Below are 18,750 nucleotides of genomic sequence, written 5' to 3' on the forward strand. Positions count from 1 at the left end.
TTACAGTATAATAATAATAATAATAATAATAATAATAATAATAATAATAATAATAATAATAATAATAAAGTCCTCACATCAATTTTTATTAGGGTTATTTAGTAGTTTCAGATTTTAAATTAAAAAAATTATTCAAATTAAATTAATGTAAAAATTTAATTAAAATATAAAATTTTTAATTTGATTTATTTATTAATTTGAGTTTATTTTATTAAAATTTTATTTTTTAAATTATTAAATATTATATTTCATAAAATTAATAAAAAAATTATAAATTAGACAAATCAAACTTTTTTTATAAATAATTGAATTTAATTTAAAATCAAACTTTTCAAAATATTAATTAAATTAAATAAAAATAAATTGAAAATAAAATAATTTAATAAAAAAATAATATTTATCTTTAATTATTTCATCACACTATTTTAAAAATTATATTAATAAATTATTGTATGTTTGTTCCATTTGATTTTTTAAAAAATATTAATTAAATTAACGCAGCTAAAAATAATTAAAAATAAAATAGTTTAATTTAGAAAAATTATATTTAATCATTAGTTTAAATTTTAATAATAATTTTTTTCTTTTAAATATATTTATAAATAAAAAACTTAATTAAAATTACATCGAAAAATTAAAATGTAAAAAAAAATATAAAAATTAACTCATGTAAATAAAAAATTAAATAATTATTTTTTAATAAAAAAATTAAATAATTATTTTATTAAAATAAAAATTAAATAAAAATTTTTTAATTTAAAATTTTTATTATAATAATTAAGATAAAAGAAAATAATAAAAAAATAGAAAGAAATTGCAAAAGCTCAAACATTAGTTAGGAGAAAAGGACAAAAATAGCGATATGGGCACCTAATGGTGCTCCTCTTACTGTCCTACATTTGAAATATAATAAAACAAAACAAATAAAAAATTACAAATAAATAAACAAATAACATTATTTTTTTGAGTAATAAATTAATAATAATAATAATAATAATAATAAAGAATAGAATATGCTTGTATGGTGGATAATGCACCAAAGCCAGACCTTCCATCCATGCTTATGGATGAGAGAGAGAGAGAGAGAGAGAGAGAGAGAGATTGTATGGTGTTTGAGATGGAGTTCAAGGGAGGGTTTTAGGTCTACCAACTGGTAGTTAGAGATAGAACTCCTTAACCAAACACAATCCTCAACAGCCAAATAACCCAAGAACTGCAACAACAAGAATCACAAGAAGCAATAACCACTACAAACTAGAAGAACAAGAAGGAAGTCAAGCACCAACCACTTCCTTAACTGGGGTTTCAAATTCAAGCAAAGGCCCAAAAGCCAAACCTCCAAAAAGAGGAAGCTATTTCAAAAAGGCACACAAAGATAACTAGAAAGAGAAGGTTATCATTTCTTTCGAGAGTGAAACAAGTTTAACTATGTATGAGAGAGAGAAAGAGAGAGAGATGCTCACGTGGGGTTTTGATGGAATGATGGCTAGAAAATATATGATGAGAGAAAAGAATCATAAGTGAGGAAATTCATTGCTGCTTCCAAATTCAATTATCACTCTCTTTTCTTTTTAGAAAAAAAAAGGATTTACCTTTTTTTTTTTTTTCCATGCTGCATATCCTTTGCCGTTGTATGCATAGGTCAATAGGGGTGTGTAATGAAAAGTGAAGTGTTTTATTGGTTTTTTTGTTGTATTGGGATCGGATTTTTGTATCAGCGGATCGAGTGGTTTCTTTGAGACTTTGAGGTTTTCTGTTCCCCACAATACCCACAAGTGTTACTGGTTTCCAGGTAATTTTTTATTGCTCAATTTCTTGGACTTCTATTCTCTTTTTTTGCACTGTGGTTCTTATTTTATTATTCTTTATTTTTCATCTCTCTCCTCTCTTCCCTGTCTCTGTCTGTACCTGAAGGAGGAAGAAATGAGGATGGGGGTTATAAGATTCTAACTTTTTTATTTAGCTGAATATCTATTGGGATTTGCAGATGATTGTTTTATCTTGCTTCCTGCTTTAGTGTTTTTCTGTTATTTTTTTGCTTGTTGGGCCTCTGATAGCTATTTTTTTAGATATTATTCTTGGGCTTCGTTCAAATGATAGTTTTCAATGGTTTTTAAGTGGAATTTTTGGGTTTGGGATTTGTTGTTGCGTAATTCTCTTGTGCTATATTTTGATAAAGATGCTCTTTTGATTTCATTGTAACTAAGGATTTCTCTCATAATTCTTAAACCTATATATATTTCTTTGAAATCCTGAAACCCAATGTAAATTATGTTTAATGTTGAGATTATTTACATACAGGGAACTTGTGATGTTTGATTCTTCTTTGTTTATGATTGAATATATCATTATTGCTCCCTGTTGATCCATGTAACCATGAACATGTTAGCCACCCAATTAATGGCTTTGGTCATGATAGTGAATAACTATGGATTATAGCATATCCTTATGGTGTCTACTGATTTTGGCTTTTTTGCTAATTGCTTGTTTTGCATATTGTTCTGGTGAATCGTTTTAGCATGAGGGAGTAGAACTTACAAGCAAACACTTAAAAGATCATATCCAAATTTGCTTTCTTTTGGATTAGAAGCATGCTAGAGTTGTTGGTAATAGAAGCTGTTTCCAATGGCATTTTCAGTTCCTTGGATGATTATGTAATCTGACTCAAGTAATCAAGCAAGAAAATCTGAAGATCAAATAGATATGGCTACTTATTATGCTAGTTCAAATAACCAAAGAGATGCTGCACCAATGATATATATGCCGGGTTCATATTCAGAGACACCAGTTCTTCCTGGTAATATGATGATGTATATGAATGGTGGATCATACTCGGATACCTTGGCTGGGAATACGCAGCAGCAAAATAACTGCATTCAAATTCAGTCTGTGGAGGCATTGGATTCAACCGCACGGCAGCAAGAAATCTTGTCAAATCTTGGTGGATCACGAAGTGGGGAGCATGATTTTAATGCTTGGAGGGATAATAGAAATGAGATGCTTGTTATGAATTCAATGGGTGGACCTTCTGGCATTCTTCATAGTGGACAGAACTTACATGGCCAGGGCTTGTCCCTCAGCCTTGGTACGCAAATTCCATCTGGAATCCAAATGCCTTCCATCCCCTATAGGAATCCAAATCCTGGCCTGGCTTCATTCTTAGGTCCTAATCCGTCAATTATGGGCGAGGGTGGTGGCAGAAATGGCTCATCTAGAGATGAACAGTCAAAAAATGCTGAATATCTGCCACCTGGATTTCCTGGAGGTAATCAAGATTCAAATAAAGGGGATTTATCCCCATATGGAATGACCAGTATTGCAAGAACCATTCCAAATTCTAAGTACCTTAAGGCAGCACAACAACTGCTTGATGAAGTTGTCAATGTTCGAAAGGCTCTAAAGCAGCCTGACAAGGAGAAAAACCAAAGCACAAATGAGCATGGGCTGAATAGTTCAAAAAGAGGTGACAGCAAATCAAAGAATGGGTCTGCAGACCCTCAGGAATCCACCAATAACTTTCCAAGTGAGCTTTCACATGCTGAAAGACAAGAATTGCAGAATAAGTTGAGTAAGCTTTTGTCCATGTTGGATGAGGTAAGACCAATGCACTAATAGTTTCCACAGCCTATTCTTCAATGCATATATTCTTTGTCCTGCTTGCCTGTTATCTTGACTTTGGAAGTGATTATATGCCTTTCTGTGTATTGATTTATCTATTTTTCATCAATATGCTGCAAAATGTTGGAGAAATTTTGACTTGGTTAACTTGATGAAAGTTTAGCCTTTTCTATCCCTCTTTATCTATGCGTTTATGATGCAGAACAAAGAGGAACAAGGGCAAAGAAAGGAACAAATCCTTAGGAAAAAGAGAACTAATTCTCAATTGTATTATTTTCAATTAATAATCATACTCAAAAGTACTAATAATATAAGATTTAGGCCTATTTATATGGCTTACAACCCTAATCAATTTAGGAATAAATCCTAATTTAACTCTAATTAGGAATACTAAAATCAATTAAACTTCTTAAATAAAATAATTTTTAAATATAACAATAATAGTAGTAGACTTCCTAAATAAATGAAATACTAATTTCCTAATTTTACATGGAATATAATTTCTAAATTGTATTAGATCTTCATCTTCCCATTCTGCATTAGCTTATAAGCACATATTGACTGAAGAATGAATATGAGGTGGGCTGTATAATTTGTTATTTCAAAATATGAGAAGAGGAATACTGCTGGCAATTAAAGCCATTTTGGTTTGTTTACTGGGAAGTTGTCTTACTAGAAAATCCTGCTCAAATGTGCTGCTTATTCCAGCTGAAGGCTTAGATGGTCTGTCTTGGTTCATGCTATAGTATGTTCTTTGAGGGGTTGATTAGCAGTTCTTACATTATCCATGCTACTGTGGTCTCTCATGACTTAAATGTGCTACTGTTGTTCAGAGGGAAATTTTGCACTCTAGTAGAATTAGGAAAGAAAATTCCTTTCTCCTAAGAGATGTTGAAATTCATCAAAGGTGTGTACAAGAGGAGAGCACTGCAGTGTTGTGACTAAGAATCACAGTATGCTAGATTAGTCAAGAGAATTACTAGATAAATAGAACTCTTTGGGCTGTAATTGAATCCAATCAAGATTAATGAATGCAATTTCTCTCTCTCTAAATTCTCTCTCGTCCCCTCTCCCTGTCCCTCTCTATATTCTTCCCCCTTTCCTCTGTTTTTCTGATTCGTTGTGACCAAATCACACAATCCTAGGGATTGCTTCTGCATTCTCTCTTCCTTTCTATTCTCTCTCTCTTTCTTTTCTTCTCTCCTCCCTCTCTTCTTTACTCTTCTCTTTCCCTCTGTTTCTTCTCTTTTCTCCTTTTCTCTTCTTTTCTCATTCTTTCTCTTCTATATACTCTTCTTCATTCCTCTCCTAAATTCTATTTTTAATCTGGAACAAGCAACCAAGGACGATAAAATAACATGCATGATTCTTGAGAATCAACTCAAACAATTACAACATTTGTTTCAATCCTTTAAGATGGAGATCCAACAAATTTTTCAAGATAATTGCAAGATGTTTGTAGCAGTTCGAGAAGAAAATCTATGGAGAATGGAAGAGTTTAATCAACGGATAAAAGCAAAATGTCAACAAAGATTTGATAATCAGATCCAAGAAACTGTCCCTTACGAGTTACGAGAGTGCCAACCAATCTTTAAGCCTTTGGAATGTTCCAAATTGAGAGAAGAAGAGCAGGGACATGAACTTGGTCTGTATTTTTTAATTTCATATGGGAATGGTGATCAAGGCCTTGCTAGTAATCTCAATTCTTGCATTGAAGAAGGGTATCGTGAAGAACCTATAGGCGAGGAGGAACATGCAATTTCCAAACTTGAGGAAAAAGATCAAGTATTGAGTGCAATAAACCAAGATGGTAAGATTAGGCAATTAATTCATAATCTGGAGATTACATATCAAATCATTGGGTTTGCTCTCTTTGGGAAAAATTTTGGAAAGGATAAAGAAACAGTTGGTAGAAAAGTAACATGCATGTATTATGCTAGTTGTTTTGAGTTTGATTTGAGGGGCTCTGATTTTGAGTTGGGATCCTCTCATGTTATATCTTAAAAGAAAATGAGTGTGAGAAGTGGAGAAGATACATGATGAAAATGATTCTATCATTGGGGAGGGAAGATGCATAGTAAGTGTTTGAAAAAATGCCTTTTCAATTGCCATTTTCAAGTGTAGATTGGACCTTTACATTCAAGATGCTGCTGGGATGATCTTTCTTTTATCCATTCTTGAGGACAAGAATGGCTTCAAAGAGGAGGGTGGTGTTGTGACTAAGATTTCTATTATGACTAAGAATCACAGTATGTTAGATTAGTCATGTGAATTACCAGATTTCTCTCCCTCTAATCCTCTCCCTTTCCATCTCCCTCTTGATCTCTCTCTTACTTCTTCTTCTTCTTCTTCTTCTTCTTCTTCTCCCCTTTCCTCTATTTTCTTCCCCCTTGCCGTTGCTTTTCTGATTGGTTGTGACCAAGTCACAACAACTTTAACGTAGGATCTCTATGGAATAAACACAGGTAGCACCTTGGCTGCATAATATTTATATTTTTGGTGCAAGAGGAGTGCGCTACAGCTTGAACCTAGGATCTCTACCCACACCTCACCACTCTACCCCCTGCACTGGCCACAGGTGGCATCTTGGCAATATGTTATACATATATAACTATGGCTTGAACCTAGGATCTCACCCACATCTCAGCAACCTCCAACCTCGGCAAGGCGCAGGTGGCAACTTGGCAATAATATTCTTCTTGTTCTGCAATCTTAAATAGAAGGGATTATTTGTGCATACTGTCTGAAGTTACTGCACTGTAGCTTTCTCTAGATTAATGCCTTATGTAGGAGACATCTATCAAGAAGATTGTTGGATTGGATATGACAATGACGTCTATGCTCCACTGATTCTGTCTTATTTAATAGAATGCCTTACTGCACCCATTTTTCTTTTGCAATAGGCTCATCTTCCTAAAATATCAGGATTATTATTGTTTTCATCTCTGTGTTATATTCTTTGGGTATGACATTGATGTCTATATGTAAAAGATTTTCAGCTTCTCTTTCTTTGAGGTCTTATGAAGAGTCTTCTATTTTCACAGGTTGATAGAAGGTACAGACAGTATTATCATCAGATGCAGATTGTGGTGTCATCATTTGATGTGATAGCGGGATGTGGGGCAGCTAAACCATACTCGGCACTTGCCCTCCAGACTATATCCCGCCACTTTCGGTGCTTGCGCGATGCAATAAGTGACCAAATTCAAGCAACCCGTAAAAGCCTGGGGGAGCAAGAAACATCAGAGAATGATAAAGGGATTGGAATAACTCGTCTCCGGTATGTGGATCAGCAGCTCAGGCAACAGAGAGCTCTTCAGCAGCTTGGAATGATGCAGCAACATGCATGGAGGCCACAAAGGGGTTTACCTGAAAGCTCTGTTTCAATTCTTCGTGCATGGCTGTTTGAACATTTCCTTCATCCGTAAATCCTCCAAAAACAGCTTTTTCTATTACTGTTTCAATTGTATTATTTTGCTGTTTCTTGCAAGACATCTCCAATTATAGTAATAGATTTTTCTGGTGTTCAACAGGTACCCAAAGGATTCTGATAAGATCATGCTGGCAAGGCAGACAGGCTTGACTAGAAGTCAGGTAAAATGAAAAGAACATATTTATCTAGCAATTAGCACGGCAGACTAGAGTGTCTTTCTTCATCTTAAGTGAGTCAAAAGGACAAGTCCTTTTTCACCAAAATTTGTTTCATTTTGAAAATAGTGAAACCCACTGCATATAATTTTTCAAAATTGTGTTTGGAAGATCAGGCATAACTCAGTTGGGTAGTTGCTGAGAATTTGGAAAGAAGTATAGTACAAGGCTACAAGCTCAAGAATAGTGGCAACTTTAAATCTGAAATATAGCATATGCATTCTGTTGGATTTAGCAGTTGCCAGATGCCCAGAGCATATTAGGGAAGACATGAGTCTATTTGTGAATGAATATGTGAGCCTCATGCGACAAAGCGGTGAAGAATTGGTACCACTTTCCTGTCTGTCCACTTTAATCAATGAGAGAAATTTAGTTCCTTTGCAAAAGTTTGCTATATCTTTAGATGTTTGTTAATTAACATGAATCATAGAATGATTAATCATATTAAAAATGTAACTTTAATCATATCCAGGCAATATCACTAACTATGATATGTTGTGCTTTAGTGTGTTCTGTTCACGAAATTCCAAGACCTGTCTGTTGCCTTGCTCAGGTCTCAAATTGGTTTATCAACGCACGAGTGCGACTTTGGAAGCCCATGGTTGAAGAGATGTACAAAGAAGAGATTGGTGATGCAGAGATGGACTCTAATTCTTCTTCTGAAAATGCTACAAAAGCAACAAAAGGTGACTTGAGAAACTACGAAGATGGAGGAAGAAATGCAACAAAGTGCCAGTTCAACAGCAAACGAAAGATGCAGTGCTGGACAATTGCTGGATTCCAAATCTGACTGTGTTCCTGATGTAGAAATGGGAGGATCAACTACAAGAAGCAATTTTCAAAATATGACACGCAGTGAGGCTGTTACTGAATATGGGTTATTGAAGCTAAGGGAGGAGCAAAGGCCCAGTGTTGATGATTGTGGTCTGTTCCCTGATGCCATTGTTCACTCTGATGGGAGCGCTGATAGGCTTATTGCTGCAGCTGCTGCTGCTTATCAAATGTCAGAGGTGGGAGGGTTTGGGACTGGAAGTGGAGTGTCTCTTACGCTGGGGTTGCAGCACTGCGAGGGTGGTAACCTACCAGTGTCTACCACAGCCCATCACAGTTTTGTTTCCATGAGAGGGGATGGTATATATAGTGCAGCAGCATCTTCTGTGGGGGCGGAGAACACAGATTATGAATGCCTGAATCTGGGAACAGGCAACACATGTTCAATTCCTCCCATTTGTTCCATGATTTTGTGGTATGAATTACTTTGGGACAGTAGCAACCTACTTTCTCTGTTCCATTAGGAAAGATTCATCATTACTTTCAGGTGATGAAAGGAAGGTTGTGCATAAAACACAATTATAGCATATCAAAAGAATTGGTTGGAAGATTAGCATATTGTAAAGAACATAATTTTGTCTTAATATTCTGTAAGGGAATTGTACAATTGTCGACAACTTTGGTATGGAAATAAAAAAAAAAAAAAAAGGGGAAATCCAGGTTTGAAATAAAGATGGTAGGAATTGGCTTATTGTTATTTCGATGTTATTTTGATAATGACCTATAAGAAACTTCTGAAACTGTGCCATTTTTTGCAATTTGTTGCTATTGTTTTTAATATCAAAAATACCAACAGGGGCAGGAGCAGGAGCAACAGCATAGGCTTCAAGTTCATGGGATGCTTACAGCTTCCATTTCATGGTGTAATGTCTATTCTTCAAACCTGACTCATTTAGTGCCATCCATGTTATACTCTCCACCATATCAAAGGCGTGTGCCTTGTGAAAGCAAAATCTTGACAAACTAAAACTAGAATAGTCCAGGGTAGAAAACTAATTCCCATCGCAATTCAGTCATCTCAAGTAAAGCGCATTGCCCATATATTTTCACAACATTGAGATCACATTTGCCCTCCTTAAGCTGAATGCAGAGTCCAGAATTTATGAGTTTTCAAAGTCAAAAGTGTCCTTGATCAATCAAGAAGAGGACCTCTGAATCATATCCTCTGCAGGCCAGTACGTGCGTATGTCCTCTGCATTGATTATTAATTATTTTATTCATTCTTTTACATATGAAAAACTAATAATAAGGCAAAGGATAAATGAAAGGCAACAAGCCTCATGGAGCTTCTTTCTTCTCCTTTTTAACTCAATAGGGAATCATCTCAGCATGAAAAATAATCTGAAAGCTTTGTAAATGAAAATTAACAGCAAGAAGACACAATAACAAGAGAAAAAAAGGGAATTTAACATGAGCAAACAGAGCTGAGACGGCTCCAAAGACTATAATTATCATAATCATTGATGGAATATGCCTCTGTTGCTGCTGAAAAATATGCTAAAATAAAATAAGTTAGGAGAGTTGTTACTAACAAAGCTGTTATTGACAGCACTTCAGTTGATTATTTGAATGCTTGATTTTGGCAGAGTTTCATGGATTTAGTTGCTCAAACTCTTGTATAAATAATGCATTCTATCAATAATATAAGATTAGACACTTTCGGTAAGATAAGATGAGACTGAAAATATCTGATTTTATTTTATTGACAGAAGTCATTATTTATACAAAGACTTTGAGCAACTGAATCCATAAAACTCTGCTAAAATCAAACATTCAAATGATCAACTGAAGTAATGTCAATAACAGCTTTGTTAGTAACAACTCTCCTAACTAAGAGACCCAGAGATCCCACAAGAAATATGGCTAGGTTCTGATTTTTATTTGTGTTTTATGGCTTGGTGTTTTAGTAATCTCACAAGTAACTCAAGAATTAAGCTGTGATACCATTTATTGGTTTTTGATAGAAATAGGTGCTCACAAAGAAAAGGCTTATAATGAGACTGATCTTATTTTATTGACAGAATGCATTAATTATCCAAGATTTTGAGCTATGCTAAAATCAAACATTTAAATGATCAACTGAAATGCTGTCAATAACATCTTTGTTAGTAACAAGTCTCCTAACTTCTTGGAGTTGAATTATTCTACTGACTTGACCCATTCTTTTTGCAACAATTAGCATATTTTTCAGCAGCAACAGAGCCATACCCATCAATCATTTAGTACTATAGAGAACATTCACCTTCCTCTATACAACAAGAAAGCCAATGCAGCTACAATTGATTTGATACCGTTGAAGAAAATAATAAGAATAATAATATACTTAGATAAGTATCAAACGTTAACATATAGAAAGAGAGCTTATGTTATCAGCTATGACAGATTCTGTTCAGTGAAACAGTGAACAGATCAATTTTGTGAAAAGCATGGAAGTTTTATGTTTTGTTTTCATTTTTAAACGTAAAATATCCGCAGGATGTCTGAAATTTTTGTTATATTCTGAAAGTTCAAATTTAATATTTGTTCTTGGAAGCCAATTAGCAAGGAAGAGGTACAGTGTAGCTAAGAATTTACCTATTTTAACCAGAACTTGTATGTTGCCATTATTTCACAGATTTTTAGTTAAATGTCTTTATAAATAGTAGCCTACGAATTCTTTATAAATTGTTTACCTATATTCTATATCGAGACAACTTCAAGATCTTTGGATAATTTATCTTTTCTGTAGTCTACTGATAGACCTTTTGTTTCAGTGCCACAGGCACCCAGGACCAGGAAGGCCACTACTGAAAGGGCCGTAACAGCAATAAGAATTCTCCAGTGAAATCCAAGTACTTGCGACAGGGATATTGGAGCAGTACTTTCCAATAATGGTTTCTTTACAAAATGAGTCAGGTTTGAAGAATAGACATTACACACCATGAAATGGAAGCTGCAAGCATCCATGAACGTGAAGCCAGCGCTGGTGTTCCCGCTCCTGTTGGTGCTTTTGATATTAAAAAAAAATAGCAACTAATTGCAAAAAATGGCACGGTTTCAGAAGTTTCTTCAAGAGTTCATTATCAAAATCACAATCGAAACAACAATCAGCCAATTCCTACCATCTTTATTTCAAACCAGGATTTCCTTTTTTTTTTTTTTCAGTTTTCTTTCAATAGCAAAGTTATCGCCAATTGTACAATTCCCTTGCAAAATATTAAGACAATAATATGTATCTTTACAATATGCTAATCTTCCAACCAATTCTTTTGATATACTACAATTGTGTTTTATGCACGACCTTCCTTTCACCACCTGAAATAATGATGAATCTCTCCTAATGGAACAAAGAAAGTCGGCTGCTAGTGTCCTAAAGTAATTCAATTGTGACCCATAATTATTCATGCCACAAAATCATGCAACAAATGGGAGGAATTGAACCTGTGTTGCCTGTTTCCTGGATTCAGGCATTCATAATCTGTGTTCTCCGCCTCAGTAGAAGATGCTGCTGCACCATATATATCATCCCCTCTCGTGGAAACAAAACTGTGATGGGCTGTGGCAGACACTGGTAGGTTACCACCATCACAGTGCTGCAACCCCAGAGTAAGAGATACTCCACTTGCAGTCCCAAACCCTCCCACCTGTGACATTTGATAAGCAGCAGCAGCTGCTGCCATAAACCTATCACCACTCCCATCAGAGTGAACAATGGCATCAGGGAACAGACCACAATCAACGCTGGGCCTTTGCTCCTCCCTTAGCTTCAATAACCCATATTCAGTAACAGCCTCACCGCGTCCACCGTGTGTCATGTTTCGGAAATTGATTCTTGTAGTTGATCCTCCCATTTCTACATCAGGAACATGATCAGATTTGGAATCCAGCAATTGTCCAGCAGCACTGCATCTTTCGGTTGCTGTTGAACTGGAGCTTTGTTGCATTTCTTCCCCTCCATCTTCATAGTTTCTCAAGTCACCTTTTGTTGCTTTGGTTGCATTTTCAGAAGGAGAATTAGAGTCCATCTCTGCATCCCCAATCTCTTCTTTGTACATCTCTTCAACCATGGGCTTCCAAAGTCGCACTCGTGCATTGATAAACCAATTTGAGACCTGAGCAAGGCAACATATGTGTCTTGGAATTTCACGAACAGAACACATTAAAGTGCATTATGTCATAGTTGATATTGTCTGGATATGATTAAAGCAATAAGAAAAGTTTCTCAATTCAAGTTACAGTTTTAATATGATTAATCATTCTATGATTCATGTCAATAATTAATGAAAATCTAAAGATATAGCAAACTTTTGCAAAGGACCTAAATTTCTCTCAATGATTAAAGAGGAGAGACGTGAACCACTCCCCAACAACTTTCAGGAAGTGATACCAAATCTTCACCACTCTGTTGCTGAGGCTCACATATTCATTCAGAAATTGACTCATGTCTTCCCTAATATGCTCCGGGCCTCTGGCAACTGCTAAATCCAACAGAATGCATATGCTATTTTTCAGATATAAGAAGATGCCACTATTCTTGAGCTTGGTCTATACTTCTTTTCAAATTCTCAGCAACTAACCAACTGAGTCCTACCTGATCTTCCCGATACACAATTTTGACAATTATATGCATTGGGTTTCACTAATTTCCAAAATGAACCATAATTTTGGTGAAAAGGACTTGTCCTTTTCACTCACTTATGATGAAGAAAGACACTCTAGGCTGCAATGCTGAACGGTAGATAAATGTGTTCTTTTCATTGTACCTGACTTCTAGTCAAGCCTGTCTGCCTTGCCAGCATGATCTTATCAGAATCCTTTGGGTAACTGGTGAACATCAGAAACTATTACTATAATTGAATAAGATGTCTTCACATGAAATTGAAAATGACACAATTGAAAGAATAATAGAAAAAGCTGTTCTTGAAGGATTTACGGATGAAGGAAGTGCTCAAACAGCCAAGCACGAAGAATTGAAACAGAGCTTTCAGGTAAACCCCTTTGTGGCCTCCACGCATGTTGCTGCATCATTCCAAGCTGCTGAAGAGCTCTCTGTTGCCTGATCTGCTGATCCACATACCGGAGACGAGTTATTCCCATCCCTTTACCATTCTCTGATGTTTCTTGCTTCCCCAGGCTTTTACGGGTAGCTTGAATTTGGCCACTTATTGCATCTCGCAAGCACCGAAAGTGGCGGGATATAGTCTGTAGGGCAAGTGCTGAGTATGGTTTAGCTGCACCACGTCCTGCTATCACATCAAATGATGATACCACAATCTGCATCTGATGATGATATTGTTTGTATCTTCTATCAACCTGTGAAAATAAAAGACTCTTCATTAGACCTCAACAAAAGAGAAGCTGAAAATCTTACAAATAGAAATCAATGTCATACCAAAAAAATATGACACAGAGATGAATAACAATAATAATCCATGAATCCTGATGTTTTTAGTAAGATAAGCCTGTTGCAAAAGAAAAATGGATGCGTTGAGGTATTCAATAAAATAAGACAATCAATGGAGCATAGACATCATTGTCATAACCAATGCAACAATCTTCTTGAGAGAAGTCTCCAACATAAGGCATTAATCTAGAGATAGCTAGAGTGCCATAACGCCAGACAGTATGCACAAATAATCACTTCTATTTAAGATTGCAGAACAACAACAAGATTATTGCCAGGGTGTCAACTGTGCCTTGCCCTGCTGGGAGGGAGGTGAGATGCGGGTGAGATCCTAGGTTTGAGCCATAGTTATATACAAGCTATAAAATAGCTGCAGGATGCTGCAGTGATAAGTAAAATTTATATGTATATATATATATATTAAACAAAATTATTATTTATAATTTATTATAAAGAATTATTTAACTATTTCCATTTTTCACAGGAGTAAAATATATCCATATATAGTTTAGCCTAAAAAATTATAATTTTATGAATTAATAAGTTAAAGTATTGTCTTAATTTATATATTCATTATAATTATATTATGATTGTTATTTAGTATATTTTTTCTTTAGAAATAATCTATAATGATCAGGATAAATGTAATTGTTTAAAAGTTAAAAATAATTAAAATAAAATAAAATTTTAAAATTAAATATTGAAAAAAAAATATAAAGGTAGAAATTGGTAGGATTTAGCCAATTAAAATAAAAAGAAAAAAAAGAAGAAAAAACACTTAATGAAAATTTTACAATACTGTTGTTTCTTCAAATAATAGCATAAAATTGGGTTTTGATATATATAAATAGCTAGGATTGATTGCCTAATACTTATATATATATATATATATATATATATATATATATATATATATATATATATATATATATATAATTTGCAGTATTTATTAAATGACATTAATATAAATTATTTTTAATTTATTATCATTGTTGTTTTTTTATAATTTCATTTTTTAAAATATTTACTTATGAAAAAATAAAAATATCTTTTACATTTACTTTGTAATTTAATTATATTTTTGAATTATTTGAAAAAAATTTAAATAATATTTTTTTATGTGAATGTTGAACAAGTTTAATTATGTAAAAAAGAAAAGCAAAAGGAAAGAAAAAAATTTTAAAAATAACACAAAAAGGATATAGACTAAAATAGTACTTTCACTATTAAATTTATAATTTAATTAAATTTTATTTAAATTATATTTTTTATAAATATTAAATAAATTTAATTAGTGAAAAATTAAAAAAAAAAAACAGTAAAAGTGCCTTTAATATCAAAACCCAGCTAAAAGCACCAAATTCTTCCTCTAGATTTTGTCATGTAGCAACCAGCAGGTAAAATAAAAGATGAGGTGTTGTAGTATAATATAATAATGTGTGTGTGTGTATATATATATATATATATTGCCAAGGCGCCACCTGTGGGTAGCCCAGGTTGTAGAGGGGTGAGGTGTTGGCAGAGATCCTAGGTTCAAGCTATAGCGCATTCCTCTTGTACCAAAAATAGAAATACGTATGGTCAAGGTGCCACCTGTGCTTATCCCAGGTGGTAGAGTGTTGAGGTTTGGGTAGATATCCTAGGTTCAAGCTGTAGCACTCTCCTCTTGTACCAAAAATATATAAATATATATAGCCAAGGTGCCACCTGTGCATATCCTATAGATACTAGGTTCGAGCTGTAGTGCCCTGCTCTCCTCTTGTACTCACCTAAGATGAAGTTCAACATCTCTTGGGAGAAAAGAATTTTCTTTCCTAATTCTTACCTAATGTAAGAACTGCTAATCAACCCCTTAAAGAACATACCATAGCATGAACCAAGACAGACCATCTACACCTCCAGTTGGAATAAGAATTAAGTGGCACATTTAAGCAGGATTTTTCTAGCAAGTCAACTTCTCAGTAAACAAACCAAAATGGCTTTAATTGCCGGCAGTACTTTTCCTATATTTCGAAATAACAAATTATACAGCCAATCTGCACCTCATATTTCTTCTTCACTCAATGTGTGCTTACAAACACATAGAGAAAGGGATTGAAAGAGCTAAACTTTCATCAAGTTAACAACGTCAAAATGTCGCTAGCATTTTGCAACAAGTTAATGCAAAAATAGCAAAATCAATACACAGAAAGGCACATAATAGTCGAGATAACATGTGAGTAGGAGGAAGAATATATAAACTCAAGAATAGGCTGCGGTAACTATTAATCCATTGGTCTTACCTCTTCCAACATGGACAAAAGCTTACTCAACTTGTTCTGCAGTTCTTGTCTTTCAGCATGTGAAAGCTCACTTGGAAAGTTATTGGTGGATTCCGGAGGGTCTGCAATCCCATTCTTTGATTTGCTGTCAACACCTTTTGGACTATTCAGGCCATGCTCATTTGTGCTTTGGTTTTTCTCCTTGTCAGGCTGCTTTAGAGCCTTTCGAACATTGACAACTTCATCAAGCACTTGTTGTGCTGCCTTAAGGTACTTAGAATTTGGAATGGTTCTTGCAATACTGGTCATTCCATATGGAGATAAATCCCCTTTATTTGAATCTTGATTACCACCAGAAAAACCAGGTGGCAGACATTCAGCATTTTTTGATTGTTCATCTCTAGAAGAGCCATTGCTGCCACCACCCTCACCTATAATTGACGGATTAGGACTTAAGAATGAAGCCAGGCCAGGATTTGGATTCCTGTAGGGGGAGGGCATTTGGATTCCAGATGGAATTTGCGTACCAAGGCTGAGGGACAAGCCCTGGACTTGTAAGTTCTGTCCACTGTGAAGAATACCAGAAGGTCCACCCATTGAATGCATAACTAGCATCTCATTTCTACCATCCCTCCATGCATTAAAATCATGCTCCCCAATTCGTGATCCACCAAGATTTGACAAGATTTCTTGCTGCTGTGTGCTTGAATTCGAAGCCTCCACAGACTGAATTTGAATGCAGTTATTTTGCAGATGGGAATTCCCAGCCAAGGTATCTGAGAATGATCCACCATTCATATACATCATCATATTACCAGGAAGAACTGGTGTCTCTGAATATGAACCCGGCATATATATCATTGGTGCACCATCTCTTTGGTTATTTGAACTAGCATAATAAGTAGCCATATCTATCTTTAGATTTTCCGGCCTGATTACTTGAGTCAGATTACATAATCATCCAAGGAACTGAAAAAGCCATTGGAAACAACTATTACACAACTCTATAGCATGCTTCAAATCCAAAAGAAAGAAGTGCAGAATTTGAATTCGATCTTTTAAGCGTTTACTTGTAAGTTCTACTCCCTCATGCAAAAAAAATTCCACCAGAACAAGGTGACAAACAAGCAATTAGCAAAAAGCAAAAATCAATAGACACCGTAAGCAGATGCTAGAATCTATAGTAATTTACTATTATGACCAAAGCCATTGATTGGGTGGCTAACATGTTCATGGTTACATTGGTCAACAGGGAGCAATAATGATATATTCATAGACAAAGAAGAATTAAACAGCACAAGATCCCTGCATGTAAATAATATCATCATCAAACATAATATGCATTGGGTTTCAGGATTTCAAAGAAATATATTGACTTAAGAATTCTTAATTATGAGAGAGAAATCCTTCTTTACAATACAATAAAAAGAGCATCTTTGTCACAGTAGAACAAGAGAATTATGCAGTAACAAATCCCAAATCCAAAAATTCCACTAAAAGCACCATTTGAAAACTATCATTTGAACGAAGCTCAAGAATAATATCTAAAAACAAAAGCTATCAGAGGCCCAACAAGCAAAATATAACCAAAAACCAAATCAGGAAGCAAGACAAAACCATCATCTGCAAATCCCAATAGATACTCAGTTAAATAAATAAGTTAAAAGTTGGAATCTTATAATCACCATCCTCATATCTTCCTCCTCCAGGCACAGACAGAGAGACAGGGAAGAGAGGAGAGAGATGAAAAAGAAAGAATAATAAAATAAGAACTGTGCAAAAAAGAGGATAAAAGTCCAAGAAATTGAGCAATAAAAAATTACCTGGAAACCAGTAACACTTGTGGTTGTTATAGCGAACATAAAACCTCAAAGACACCATTCGATCCGCTGATACACAAATCCGATCCCATTACAACAAAATAACAACACAACACTTCCTTTTCATTACACCCCCCTCTTGACCTATGCATACAATTGCAAAGGACAAACAGCAAGAAAGAAAAAAAGATAAATCCTTTCTCTTCTTTTTGTTTCTAAAAAGAAAGGAGAGTGATAATTAGATTTGAAAGTAGCAATGAATTTCCTCACTTTTGATCTTCTTCTCTCATCATTTATTCTCTAGCCATCATTCCCTCAAAACGCCACGTGAGCATCTCTCTCTCTCTCTCTCTCACACACACACACACACATACATGGTTAAACTTGTTTCTCTCTCTCTCTCAGAAAAGACTCAAAAGAAATGATAAACTGTCTCTTTCTAGCTTTCTTTGTGTGCCTTTTTGAAATAGCTTCCTCTTTCTGGAGGTTTGGCTTTTGGGCCTTTGCTTGAAACCCCAGCTGAGGCAGTGGTTGGTGCTTGACTTCCTTCTTGTTCTTCTAGTTTGTTGTGGTTATTGCTTCTTGTGGTTCTTCTTGCTGTTACAGTTCTTGGGTTCTTTGGCTATTTGAGATTGTGTTTGGTTAAGGAGTTCAATCTCTAACTACCAGTTGGTAGACCTCCCTTAAACCCCATCTCAAACACCATTACCAATCTCTCTCTCTCACTCTCTCTCTCTCTCTCATCCATAAGCATGGATGGAAGGTCTGGCTTTCCGGCAATATCCACCATATAAACATATTCTATGCTTTTTTTTTTGGTTTTTTTAATTTATTATCCAAAAAATTATTTAATTTTTTTATTTGATTGTTTTATTATATTTCAAATGTGAGACAGGAGGAGGAGCACCATTAGGTGCCCATATCACTATTTTTGTCCTTTTCTTCTAGCCAATGTTTGAGCTCTTGCATTGGGGTCTGTTTTTTGTTGTTTTTCAATTTTTTTTTCCTTTTTTTATATTTTTGTTTGTCCTAATTATCTGTCCCAGGATGATAGAGATTAAGAGTGAACAAAAATTGATTATAATATAAAATTTAAATTAAACGGTTTTATTTTAATTTTTTAATTTATTATTAATTGATTTGATCTAATTTAATTAGTAATTTTAAAAAAAAAAAATTAATTTCAATT

At 34.6% G+C, this 18,750-nt stretch overlaps 2 protein-coding genes across 3 annotated transcripts; one reads left to right on the plus strand and one right to left on the minus strand.

Annotated features, from left to right (window-relative positions):
* Positions 1-1,022: 1,022 nt before the first annotated feature.
* LOC110635040 (BEL1-like homeodomain protein 6) lies at positions 1,023-8,769 on the plus strand. Its single transcript, XM_058141327.1, is given in 7 exon segments — positions 1,023-1,792; positions 2,519-3,594; positions 6,663-7,042; positions 7,152-7,212; positions 7,820-7,974; positions 7,976-8,457; positions 8,460-8,769. Coding segments are annotated over 6 exon segments (2,028 nt in total). The 5' UTR covers positions 1,023-1,792; positions 2,519-2,703; the 3' UTR covers positions 8,519-8,769.
* A 2,414-nt stretch (positions 8,770-11,183) lies between these two features.
* On the minus strand, positions 11,184-18,342 carry LOC110635038 (BEL1-like homeodomain protein 7). Of its 2 annotated transcripts, none has more exons than XM_058141325.1 (5): positions 17,565-18,342; positions 15,763-16,710; positions 13,010-13,389; positions 12,840-12,900; positions 11,184-12,188 (listed from the first exon to the last, which is right to left on the minus strand). In XM_058141325.1, exons 2-5 carry the CDS (start codon positions 16,648-16,650, stop codon positions 11,478-11,480), a joined length of 2,040 nt encoding a protein of 679 aa, XP_057997308.1. In that variant the 5' UTR covers positions 16,651-16,710; positions 17,565-18,342; the 3' UTR covers positions 11,184-11,477. The 2 variants fall into 2 exon arrangements, with proteins under 2 accessions (XP_057997308.1, XP_057997309.1); XM_058141326.1 differs by lacking the exon at positions 17,565-18,342 and adding an exon at positions 17,427-17,539.
* Positions 18,343-18,750: the final 408 nt, after the last annotated feature.

The sequence above is a fragment of the Hevea brasiliensis genome, unplaced genomic scaffold, assembly GCF_030052815.1.
Source record: "Hevea brasiliensis isolate MT/VB/25A 57/8 unplaced genomic scaffold, ASM3005281v1 Scaf1, whole genome shotgun sequence".
Lineage (NCBI taxonomy): Eukaryota > Viridiplantae > Streptophyta > Magnoliopsida > Malpighiales > Euphorbiaceae > Hevea > Hevea brasiliensis.